This window comes from Tigriopus californicus, chromosome 1 (assembly GCF_007210705.1).
Source record: "Tigriopus californicus strain San Diego chromosome 1, Tcal_SD_v2.1, whole genome shotgun sequence".
NCBI lineage: Eukaryota > Metazoa > Arthropoda > Copepoda > Harpacticoida > Harpacticidae > Tigriopus > Tigriopus californicus.
The window spans coordinates 7,799,470-7,812,287 of NC_081440.1; the positions used below are offsets into that span (position 1 = coordinate 7,799,470).

Below are 12,818 nucleotides of genomic sequence, written 5' to 3' on the forward strand. Positions count from 1 at the left end.
AAAATTCAGTGCCTTATTTCTCTATGATATTAGACTTTCTTCCAATAGTAAAGACAAATATTGCCGACGAAAGTTGCATTTTGGAATTGCGATCTTGTCAATCCCAAATATCGTCATCATTATTGTATCGTAAGTCAATCTGAATGCATCAAAAAAGTGATCAAAAAAGAATGATTGAGCCAGATTGTGCTTCGGGCCTCGACAAATAGACTTGATTGGTGGTCGATGATGTTAAAGAAACGAGTCTTGTCTATGTCTGGAACTCTTCGTTCTTTCTAATCGTCACCCGGTGAATAGTGCATTTAGATGAATTAAGCGGACTCAAAGTAAGTACACTGCAGCATTGTTAGTCAAGAACCAAAATATGCATGCGTGTACAAAGGGAGTCACTCTATTGCATGTGCCCCAATGGCGGATTGTATGTACAGTACACTACATACACGAATACGTCCGTCCGTAGTCTGAAGATGAGGGAACCGATCAACGAACCAGCGAACGATTTACTATCGAAGCCAGCGTTGTTACAGGCTTCTAGTTTGTCCATGGAGAGGGAGGGGGGAGCAATGGGGGGGCCAAACGGCATACAAAGAAACTCCCATAAACCACATGGAGTGCTGATGGCTNGGCAGTGTGTGGTTAAAAAGCGAGGTGGAAGGATGAGGGGGGGAGAGGGATATGAGAGCGCGAGAGTTGGCTGCTTGTTCTTTGTTAGCCGAGCTTGAGTCAGTGAGGCAGGCAGCGTTGCGCTTCTTACTCGGACAGATCTTGTCATTTCGCGAGCGAGACTCGAGGAGTGAGCTGCTAGCAGGGGAGATTCCGTCTTTTGCTCCTTCCCTAGTTCCGTGAATCTAAAATGATAAATGACCTCTCCCTGTCGAATTCGATAGTGCTGTGAATGCCCGCCAGGAGTGCTACGAAAGAAACCAAAGAGGCGGCCCAGGGCTTGCGGGCGGAAATTCGAGGCTGAGCCGGCAGAAAAGAGTGGAGGAGGCCTGTTCAAGTCAGTTCGAAGCCATTGTGTGTGCATGTGTGTGTGGGTGCGTGCGTGCGTGCATGCGTGCGTGTGAGTGAGTGGTGACGGCGGTGTTGGCGATATGCGATTGCCATATGCGTTCTCAGTCAATCTCAGCTCTGATTGGAGCAAGCAAGTCACGTGATAAGATGAAAGGTGGAGTTAAAGAAAAGTGAGGCGTTAAGTTTGAGCTAACGATAAATTTTACTACATCTGAAATACAAATACGTTTATAGTGCTTACCACCGAAAATGTCCAGTTTTCTAATGAACAGTGGGTCATACGTGGACCCGAAGTTCTTAACTGGTGAAGATTATTCACAAGCTGGTTACGTGCATCACCATCACAGCACCAGTGATTACTACGGGCATCAAGCCGCAGCAGCTGCAGCTGTAGCCGGAGTGCAATATCCCAATTACCCCGGAGTGAATAGTCAACATGCAGCGGCAGCTGCTTACTCCAGAGAGGCTGCGGCCATGGGTTACGGGGGTTACTACCAACAATGCGGCATGTCTCCTCACCAGCAGGCCATGCACATGGCCGCTGGCCATCTCTCTAGTTCCAGCTCACTGGTCTCAAATTCTGGTTTGGCATCGGGGGGCTCGGGAGGGGGTGGGGGCATGACCCGATCACCAGTCGCATCTCCGCAACCCCCGGGCTCTACGGGTTCTTCAAATAACCATCCACAGCTGCTTGGATCTTACCAATCGCCGCAACACAACTCAACCCCCCAACCTCAGTTAACTCCCATTGGACATGATGGGGGCATGTCATCAGATTGCTCAGATGATGATTGTGGGGGGGAGGGGGGAGGAAACGGCCAAATACCTGTTGTATATCCATGGATGAAGAAGATTCATGTCGCCGGAGCAGGTAGGAATTTTTCCAATACATTAGTAGCAATTAGTCCGTCATAATGAAACTAAACTGATTGGTCTCTCACAATCCTCTATCCAGTGGTGTTACTTGAAGCTATCAATACTAGGCCGACTAGCAGTTTAAATGATGTCGGACATCATTAACTATTTGTATGCCTCTGGGTCTAGAATATGTCGATCACAGGAAAGAAATCTAAGAAATTGCGGCACAGATTTGAGCAACAAACATACATAATTAAACAAGATCCACAAGGACTAAATATTTTTGTTCTTGAAAATCACCCTTTCTTATCTAAACTGGCTAAATTTTAGTTGTTCGTTTTAAGCAGTTTTCAGTAAGTATACCGATTTCGATCTATTACAAAATGAAATTATCGCACACATGTAGCAGACGGAAGTTACGTTAACATTCTCAAGCTGGAGTACAGCGTACCCAATGGCGTTTCAATGAATCAGATAGGAGAAAAAAGCGCATTGAAATAATTTCTTCTTGTGACAATTCGAAAAATGTTTGAATAAAGCAAATTGAAATGGTGTGATTGTGGGAAAAGGCGGCGAGAACAAACAATGTTTAACAAGATTTGGTATTCTCAAATAAGTGATCACGATACTCTCGGGACTAATCAATTCCAATTTCTAATCGATTACGACTGAACAGGATTGATCAAAGTTCGCGCCGGCAAAATAATCGAAATTACGTTTCTCCGCCTTCTTGGCACCGTTTGGAGCTCAAATGTTGAGGTTACAACTAAAATCTCGTTGATTTTTTGTTGATATCATTCGTTAGATGCAATTTTATAATATTTGATAGAAAAAAACGAGACAAAAGTGTTGAAATGCTACAAGCGAAAGTTAAGTTCTGGGTATTTGCTTTACAAGAGATTAGTTAATTTACTTCTAAACAAGGAGGTTAAATTCACGGTTCTACGTGAAAATGTGTCAACCATGTTTTCAGCTAATACTTTGGAACTATCGTTTTTTATTTGAAGGCTTCAATCGCCAAAATGGGGGTTGCAATTTTGTACTGAATTTTGTTTTATGTTATTTTCTCACTTGGTAAAAAGTGCTTGCGATTTTGTTCATGGCACATAGAAGAAATCATAACCGGTATCTTTGGCTGTGCCTGTGGCTTCCTCGCATTTTCCTGAAAAGTTCGTTTTTTTTCTTTGATTCCCAGTTGCTGTGTCTCAATTTTAAATCAACTACTTCACATTCATTTTCCAAATCAAAAATTGCATTTTGGGCCGTACTTGTAACGATAAAAATGGGAACGATCATTTCGCTAAGAAAGACAAGATAACCAAAAACTGCCTTACGCGAGAAGCCTAGGCTATATAGGATATTTCTAGTTTATGCACATTAAAAGAAGCCGAAAACACAATTGTCTTTTTTTCGTATCCCAACCAACTTTTGAATTTGGTGGCATAAAAAAGCTCTGTAGTAATACTTCATGACCTTAAAGAATATTAATTGTCAGGCCTTTTTATCAAATAACTCGGAACTCGTGATTATTTTGGTCCTGAGGAACAATTATGATGTATGGTACGCTTCTGGTTAGGCCCCTGTCTCATACTGCATAGGCACATTAAAATCATCGACCACTTCCAATCCAGAGAAGCTATTGATCAGTTCATCCGTTGCACTCTTGGAGCAGACCTGCTCGTCACGTACATGACATGGTAGGGATAAGCGGAAAATCAGGAGACCAAAAGGACCAAGTTTATTTTTGGTGGCACACGACGAATTCATTTGCATTTGAAAAGTGCATTTTATCTTTAAAACACAGTTTGTAATATTCAAGACCGTGCTTTTTCATCCATTTTGTACCTTGTGCCGTTGGGCTTTTGCCATAAAATTAGAAGAAGATTGATTGCCCCTTTACTTTGTTATAGCACATTCAAGGCATTAAATTTGCCTAATATTTTGATTTATTTAAATCAATTTTGAGAAGAAAACATCTCGCGGATATCTTTTGCATTTTTGGATGATGTGTCCAGTCACCCAAGCTAAAAGAGGCAACAAAAAACGTGTTTTAAAGAAACTTGTTCCTTTTAGTCGTGATTTTGATCATAAAGAGCACTTCCTCATTTGTTGGCCCTTGTTAAGCTAATAACTCTGCCACTAACATTTTCTTTGAAAAATGATAAAGAGAACATTGCATTCACATTTTGTCAAAAACAGATAATTTCAAAACACTTTTCAGTATTTCAGCTTCAAAATGGCTTCTGATCATCAGTAATAGCGATAGGCGAGCTCGGACTCGTCCAAAAAAAATATACATTTTTTCCTATCAATTTGCAAGACTTGCTAAAATTGACTGTAGTAAAGTTTACTTTTCCTCTCTCGAGTCCGGCCAAAAGTCAAAAAAATCAAACGACTCGTGCCGGACTCGTCCCAGCCCTAATCAGTAATGAGTAAAAGGTATGTTAAGAAAAATCATTCTTGAAATTATATATTGAAAAAATCATTTGAACCCTCTAATTGTCTAACCACCGAGGATTCCTAGGTTCTTATTTTTGTACCATTAGTCTAGACTTTAGGTACTTGTATCCCAATGGATAGAAATTACTCCCCAAAGACAAAGAGATAAAAGAGGTCAGATCACTCGGATGTCGGTAAATACATATTTCTTCTTTCTTTAAGTCTTCTTTTGCAAGTTAATAGAAATATTTGCATCGTAGCATTTTTGGAAAAGGTAGGTAATCATGGAACCAAATGAATCATAATAAAGTAGAAGAAAACAACTGCTTTATTTGCTTATTTCTTATTGCGAGGAACAAATATTTATCGATATCATTCCATTGCAGGCTATAGATAGCTGAGATGGTATAGCTATTATACATGTGACTGGTTGGTTAGCTATAGTTGTTGAGGCCTATTTTAAGTGGTTTTGAGTAGCCACTCGAGCTTTTGCTCGACTTTTCGTTTATGAATTGCACTGCAATCACCTCCTTTAAATTTAGGGTCCTAAAACATTTCTCTTGGATCGTTCAAATCATATATGTATTACCTTTGGCAATGAATATTGTCACGAATTGAACTCTTTGGGGAAGACAAGTGGGGATTGACGTCGTGAATCATCATGCTCCCACTAAAAGGCAATTAGTTACTGTTACCGAGTAAATTGGAGAACCAAAAGTAAGATATTGCCCAATTTGTTGAGTTTTCAGTGCAAAAAAAAAGATTCAAAACGACCTTGCCTTCTGTCAAAAATAAAATCAGAGCCATGAATTTGTCATCTAATTAAACAATTTATTTCGACTTTTTTCGAGTTAGGAAGGATGCTTGCCAATATCATCTTAAATTTTATCTATTATTATTGACCCCACGTCAAAAGCACTTCAGTACAACTCAAAATGCAACTCTGCACACTGTGAAGTAAAACTAGGGCTACGTCAAAGCTTGGCCTTGATTTTGCACGTTAGTGCTTGATCTGTTAAGGACTTTAATTTTCCTGTGTGAGGGCAACTCCAGTTTCCAACCTCCCATAAAAACCTTGAAGAATTTATAAGATCACATGCGTATATTCTCAGCTAGAGCAGTAAAAATCCTCAAAACTTTACTTTTGTCCCACTTGTCTTCTTGCCTATCGAGCAAAGTCTAGAACCTGAGTTCTATAATTCTTTTGTAGTTATAAAAGACAAAAGAAATGATGCCGAAGCCCGTGAGTCGAAACGTCAGTTGCCACTTCATTTTTCCTAGTGAAGGCTTCCATGTACCTGAAAGTTAATTCTACTTCAAATGAAACAAGTTATGTAGCGTTATCACCCGTCGTCATATCGATATCAGAAGTCCAAATAAAGAGACAAGCTTCAAAAGATATTTGTGTGTATTCATCCCTTCAATCAAAAAAAAGAGAAAAAGTAATGAAAAATTATCTGAAGAGAACATTTTGCTTCCAAAGATTTCATGCATTGGGGCATCAGTGGTCAGAAAATCCAACCCAGAAAAATATCTACAATCTTTAACGATAGTGTTTCTCCTTTACTTTTGAAGGATACATTTACATTTTTTTCATGTATTTTGTTCCTCAAGTTGTTTAGAAGTAAAATTAAAAAGGAAATCTCGTCATACGTAGAAATTGTTATAAGTTTGCTGGAATTGGGCTTTTGGTCAAATTATGCGACACCTTTCAAAATCTGCGCTCCCAAGTTATCTGTTTTCTTAAGAACCCTTGGTCAATCTTTAATCGAGAGGCACGAAGGATGGCCAATCATTGGATGTTTATCACATCTATACCATGGGGAATAGTTGCTGAATCATTTTATGGATTGTAATTTGCACTTGACTGATTTTGCCTTCCTTTTGTTTCAGGTAATGGTGCTTTCCAGCCTGGTATGGAGCCAAAGAGGCAACGGACAGCATACACTCGCCACCAAATTCTGGAACTAGAAAAGGAATTCCATTTCAATCGATATCTTACTCGTCGAAGAAGGATTGAAATCGCACATGCCCTTTGTCTGTCAGAACGACAAATCAAAATTTGGTTCCAAAATAGAAGAATGAAGTACAAAAAAGACAACAAATTGCCGAATACCAAGAATGTGAGACGGAAAACAAATCCAGCTGGGGTGACCACCCACATCAATCCCAAAACCTCTGCCTCGTCATCCTCGTCATCCTCAACTAGCAATCAAAACAACCGAACTACTTCAAATATTTCAATAAGTGGCACCAACCCTGCGAGTGGACAGCTTCAATCTCCGCCTCATCAACAACAGCAGCAGCAGCACCATCACCACCACCCACAACAACAACATTCTTCATCTAGTGATATGGGGGTGGGAGCCTCAGCTTCCATAGCCTCGTCCTCCAGTCCAAATCTATCCCAATCGAGCTACACCAGTAACCAAGTTCCTTCATCGCATAGCGCTCAAAACAACTGTCTACCTCCTGGAAATAATCCACCTCTTAAACAAGAACAGCCCTATGGCCTCACTTCGCTCTAATGATGATGATAATGATGATGATGATTAACAAAGAAGAAGAAAAAGAACAACAAGAAGAAGAAGAAAAAAGACGGAGGAGAGGAAAAAGAAAAAAATAAGAAGAAAAGCAACGGCAACGTACATCTCTCTACAAGCAAGCGAGCAAATGCTCTAGTAGGTTACTTTTCTCAATTGTCAAAAACACTCATTTAACTGATTGTTGCCTCTGTAAGCCCAACCAACAGCTCCATTTTCATGCTCCCCCCCTCGTCGGCCCCACCCCATCCCTCTTGAATAGCTCTGTCACACTCGCTTTTGATCGGTTGAACCAGGAAGTCAAACAGATACGGGAACCACAGCGACCAGGCAGAGGTTAGTTATGTCGAATGAAAACAGTGTCTCATATTGCTTGATTGAAGTACGGCTGCCCAAAATTGTATCGTCCTAAAAGTGCATGACTTTTATTGCCCAAAGTTTTAAAACATTATACTTGGTTTACTTCATCAAGCCAAGTTATAATGAGATGTCATGATCACTCCATTTTGATCAGTCAATTAGGCTCTCTTTGTCAAAGTTGCCCCGTTTATTATTAATAGTTAGGCATTCATTCAGTCATTTATTGGTGGCAATAATATTCCTTCAAAAATTTAACTATCAATTTGTCCGGGGGAAGTAATTTCAAAGCCAAAACCAATAGGCAATATAAAACTACGTTCAACCATTCTCCACCAAAATCATCTGAAATTCATGATGGGCATAGTGATCAGAAACAGCCCAGCGCTGTACCACTTGACAGGACGACAGATGGGGCAAAAGTGTTCATTATCATTATCCTCGTTATTATCGCTAGCCTGCTCTTCTGGCTTTGGCATTAAGCAAAACATTCAAGGCTACCACTTGGTTACGACAATGCCCTCCTGACGGACCCGTCTCAAATAGGAAATTCTTTACATGGGGGATTGTTTTGGGCACAGAGTAAAGATTCATTTGGCTTAAGGTCGATCTTATGAGTGAGTGTGACAAAGAAGATACGGGAATCTAATCAAGAGGGGGATGAAAAACTGAAACCAATTACCCAGGGAACATGGACGTTGGCAAAAGAGCTCCTTGATTTGGTCAATTCATCAATTCGAACACCCTTTTTCATTAGCCTTTTTATCCATGAAATTGCTGCCCAAAAATGTACTTGTTTTTCTTCTTTATCATTTTGACTATTGTTGTTACCATTATCATTATCCTCACTATTTCTGATGCTACCCTCCCTTATCCACAAACTTGATTCTCCCCCTCCTTCTCCCGTCATCAAAATTTCTTCCACACTTTTTGTTGCTTTACTTCTTCTTTTCATTATTGTCATATTTATTTGATGATGATGATTATCATTTTAATTATATGATTATTTTATTATTTTCCCCAAAGCCTTTGTTAATCTGATTGTCAACCACTTCCTACCAAACGGGTATAACTGATGTCTGTATCGAAGATGCAGTGAGCTCCCCTTAAAACTGAAACCAACATCAAACGAAAATGATGACCACCACTATGACGACGACGACGACGACTACGACCTTGTAAAAGCGGGCGACGGCGGCTTAATGACCCATCTACCCACAAACTCATACATAAAATGCCAATTACTTTTTCAACACTGGTACTGCACCTTGGTTTTATTGCTCCTGTTGTATTTCTTCACAATTTGGTTCCTTTTCTTTTCCTGCTATTCTCTATCCAGCAAACCTCTTCCCTTTTTATGGTGGGCCGTAATGCTGACCTGTTTGCATTCCCACAATAGTTTCATATTGTCAAAGCCGTCGCACCATTTTCGTTGTGATTTGAGTCAAATCACCGTGGGTCCAGCTAATACCTCGATTTGAACACTGACTTCAAGAGGAACTAAGCCATCATCGTACAGCCGGCATGGAGCTTTTATGACCGAATTACTATAAATAAAATCAAAATATTCTTATCGGGTTTCATTGCCGCTCTTTGTTTGTTTCTGTCCAATTCAATTATTAAACCAATGTAATGTTTTGTGGCCATATTCATGAATATATGCGAAAAGTGAATAAAAAAATGGCATTCATCATTCAGTGTTACTCATATCAGTTGATCGATCATGCTAATGTGCTGAAAAGCCCTCCCTAAGTCGAGGCTTTGAAGAGCTCAGGAGGGCTATAAAAGCTTTTTTAAAGTAAGCGTTGTAAAACACGGATGAAGTTTGTCGAACTGGACCAGTACTTTTAAATTATTACTGAGGCATTTCAAAACAGACAGGACATTAGTGATTGAAATGCTTCAACGCTTTTACAAAAACAACCCTTTTCGACTAATGATGTAAAAGAATATTTGGAAAACATGCACCAAAGCCATTTTTTTATTTTTTTATTGCAACAGATATAGTTGATATGTAGGATTAAGGGATGACATTTGTTACTTACTTTTCTAGCTTCTCAATTGAAATTTTGGTTTATGCTTCGAATCATTGACATGAAAAGATGTAATTTAATCATAATTTCATCAAATAAAGCGGCCATTGTAAATAAATTGCAGGAAAAAAAATAGAAATTGTTAAGAAAACCGTAAAAGTTGCAAGTCACAAGAAGGCATTGGAAAAGTCAAAGACATTCAATATTTTTTCTGCAAAAAGCTAATGTTGCAAATTGACCTTTGTGTGTGACCAATTTTGTGGTCCTTTCTCGTGTTAAGCACAAGAACATATTTAGGGATGCATTCAACTTGAAGCAATTACGTAAACATAGTTGTTTAAAAAAAAAACTCTTTATTGCGAGAAGCAAGTCTCATTGGATATACATTTCTTTAAACAAGCTTTCATGATACATGAAGATGATACAGTTTTTATCGTTGTCATTTGTTGGAGATTGAGGGCCCGTTCTCAGCTCAAGTTGTTTCATTTATATTTTGAATTCTTACGTCAACCTAATTTACAGATATTGAAAAAAATTATAATCTGAAGTAAAAAAATGGGTAACGGATCGTCAAGTTTAACTCGAGGAGTGAGATTTTGAAATTATTATGGCATAAATATTCGAAAATAAGGTCGTTAGCTAAACCTTAATCCATATTGTTAAAAAGTTATCTGGCATAAAAGAAATGTTACTAAAAGGCTTTCTATACTCTTTATTGAAAAATGTTTGTCTCATTGCGCAATACAAGTACATCTAGTTTGTTTCAAATAATTGGTGAATTTGAAGCTCACCCTGGTGAGTAGAATTGAAAACACTTCTTCTTTCTCTTTCGGTCACTGTTGAATCGAGGTTCCGTGAACATACAAGATACAAAGAACGGCGATTTTTCCTTTTGGTTTCCTCATGGATGGGTTTCCTCCATACAAAACGAAAAGAGCCGATAGCATGACAAGACATGGAGTGGACAAGATAAAAAGTACTCGTTTGTCAGCTAAACCTAGCTGTGACGTCACACTTCAGCTCAAAAAGGAAAAATATAGATGGGCAAGTACATCAAACACTTGTCAAATATAGCCCCGAAATTCTTAAATGGATCACTTTTTGGCAACTTTGAAAAGAGTTATGTTGTTCAGTAATGTTAGATGACCAAATTCATAAATCCAAAAAAGTTTTAAAACGGAAAGCATTATGACTGCATGGAGTGAATATACGAATTCAATTTTTACACCGGATTAACCTTGATGTTGATTCATGTCGCCATTATATGCTCAAAAAATTTGTTGCATTTGTCATATATAGTCTTAGGAAGTCACGGCAAGTAAAAGAGTGCAGATATATTTGACAAATTGTGCTTCATTAGGCAAGTCCCAGCTTTTTTCTTTTGTAACAGAAAAGTTGCCATCACCAAAACCATTCATCCTTAAGGGTTTGCCTAGGTTGGCCAGATCTTCAAGTTTTAATGGTTTTTTTTATTGTTTACAATTGAAAAAAACATGAAATTATTTCGTTGGATCATATTTGGATCAATCATGGATCAATTGGATCACAGACCTTTCAAAATTATCAAAACAAAAGTAAATGAATCTAATATGTAGATGAAATAACAAATTATATTTTTTACAATGCATGACCATTGTAGTAAGAAAAAATATTTACTTTTCGAGACGAGTGCATTCTTTACCCCCAAATCAAGACATTGTTTTGTTGATGTTGGTCTTCTCTTGGAAAATTGAGGATCAAATATTCCCCGTCAATATGCTCTCAGACCAATATTCATTAAAAGTCTGTGCTTGAACGAATGCATCAGTGTGCATGTGAATGCATGGCGGACTCCATGCACTATTTAGGCGTATGTAAGCTTTCTAGGACACACATATATGTGGACGGGCGTCATAGATAAACGCGAAATTATAATTGAGAGCTGCCTCTTAACAAGATAAGCTCATTGTGACATTATGTGAACGAAAAAAAGCCATTGGCCTTGCGTGAAATTAAACACAAATAAATTGTATTTAAGATGTTTTCGCTATATTTTACAAATAACTCATGCAAAGTAGGCATCGATGTGGAACAATCTGCTCAGTTAGCTCTACTTGTCCCAGAATAAAGTTCACAACAACAAAGATTTTGCACTCTGATGGTTTAAGATTTAAATCACTTTTTGTTAAGCTTAGGGACGGAATATTTTTTTAGCGGAAAAAAATATCCAACGCAAAGATGCGAGCCTACCTATAGGATAAAAAAGAAAAAAGACACATAAAGCAAAAACATAAAACTAATTTTGCAAAAGTTTGAAGCAATTACCAACGGTTTCAATATATTTCATTATTTCAAAATCTTTGAAATAAAAAGCCCTGAAAGCTGGCTCAATCCTCAAATTAATACCCTAAACCATGCAGGTCTCTAGATCAAATTTGGTTCCTCTGGGTGCTTTATTTCAATTATCTCTCAGGGCAAGACCTTGGCTTAAATGCAAATATTTTCTTATTTGCTCTTTTGTGTGTAAGGTATTGAGACTCTAGTTGCAATTTTAGGAAAAGCTTGAGCTTTTGCTTTTTTTACTTAAAATTGATTGTTTTTTCTCTGAGTCCAGTTATGAAAGTTATGAATAGGAGTCGGAAAAATAGCTTGTGATCAGTCATAATAAGTTCTGAAAACGTAAAGATAGGTTAAAAAGATGGTGAAAATAGTTTTTTTTTCTTTGGATATCCAAGTGTTAAAGTGCTATTCAAGGTAGAAATTGCTTGATTAATATTTTTCACGGGCTTCTTTCCTTTTCAGCTCATTGCAATTTCAGATCTTTGCCCTTGGTCTGATATGTTGTCTGTTGCAAAAGGATTCGCCTTTAGCTTAAAATTAGATCATTTGCGGTATGACACTACCATAGGCGTATGACACTACTGTATGTACTCAACAATTCCTCTTATTGAAAGCTTGAGGTTTCATGTCAAACAAATTTTTAAGTGGGGACAAACATTGCCCCGAATCTTTTTACACCCACCCTGTATTCCTCTTAAATTTTCCTTAAACTTGACCAAAGCCCTTCAATCGCCCCAAAAATCCTTGGCTTTAGGTTATTTTATGGTTCAAAGTTATGAAATAGATGTTTGCCCAAAAACGACCAAAACAGTTGAGAACTTAATTCAACATAAAAAGAAATATCTTTCCGACCCCTGGTTATGAAGAATGAAGCGTTTAATTGGTTGAATTTTTGCGCAAGTTAATTAAGCCTGGTAACGCAACCTATCGACAGTTTCTGCTCAAACAATGAATGCCCTATTTTGTTCAAACGGGCGTCTAGTAGGCGTAAGGGAGTTAACGATGTACGTAAAAGTTTTAACTGTTTCCTCGTCATAGTTGAAAAGTCTGGAAATGTTATAAGCGAATATTTATTCGATGGCTGGCTCCAAAGCTCCAGACTGATCAAGAGCACAAAATCCAAGCTGATATTAACCGTGGTTCTATCGCCATTACCAATCATTTCTTGCAACACTTCAAGCAATGCACAATAGCACAAAAATGGGAAGAAATAAGATGAAATTATCAAGATGATGCAGGAAGTGTGAGTAAACGG

The 12,818-nt window shown here is 38.2% G+C and overlaps 1 protein-coding gene across 1 annotated transcript; it reads left to right on the forward strand.

Annotated features, from left to right (window-relative positions):
• Positions 1-767: 767 nt before the first annotated feature.
• Positions 768-8,904, forward strand: LOC131879399 (homeobox protein Hox-B4-like). Its single transcript, XM_059225716.1, has 2 exons — positions 768-1,885; positions 6,205-8,904. Exons 1-2 carry the CDS (start codon positions 1,264-1,266, stop codon positions 6,837-6,839), a joined length of 1,257 nt encoding a protein of 418 aa, XP_059081699.1. The 5' UTR covers positions 768-1,263; the 3' UTR covers positions 6,840-8,904.
• The last annotated feature ends 3,914 nt before the right edge of the window (positions 8,905-12,818 follow it).

Excerpts from the sequence above, each read along its gene's own strand:
- LOC131879399 (XM_059225716.1), top strand. The coding sequence starts at position 1,264 with ATGTCCAGTTTTCTAATGAACAGTGGGTCATACGTGGACCCGAAGTTC. Across the intron at positions 1,886-6,204 it reads GATTCATGTCGCCGGAGCAG|GTAATGGTGCTTTCCAGCCT; the intron begins GTAGGAATTTTT and ends CTTTTGTTTCAG.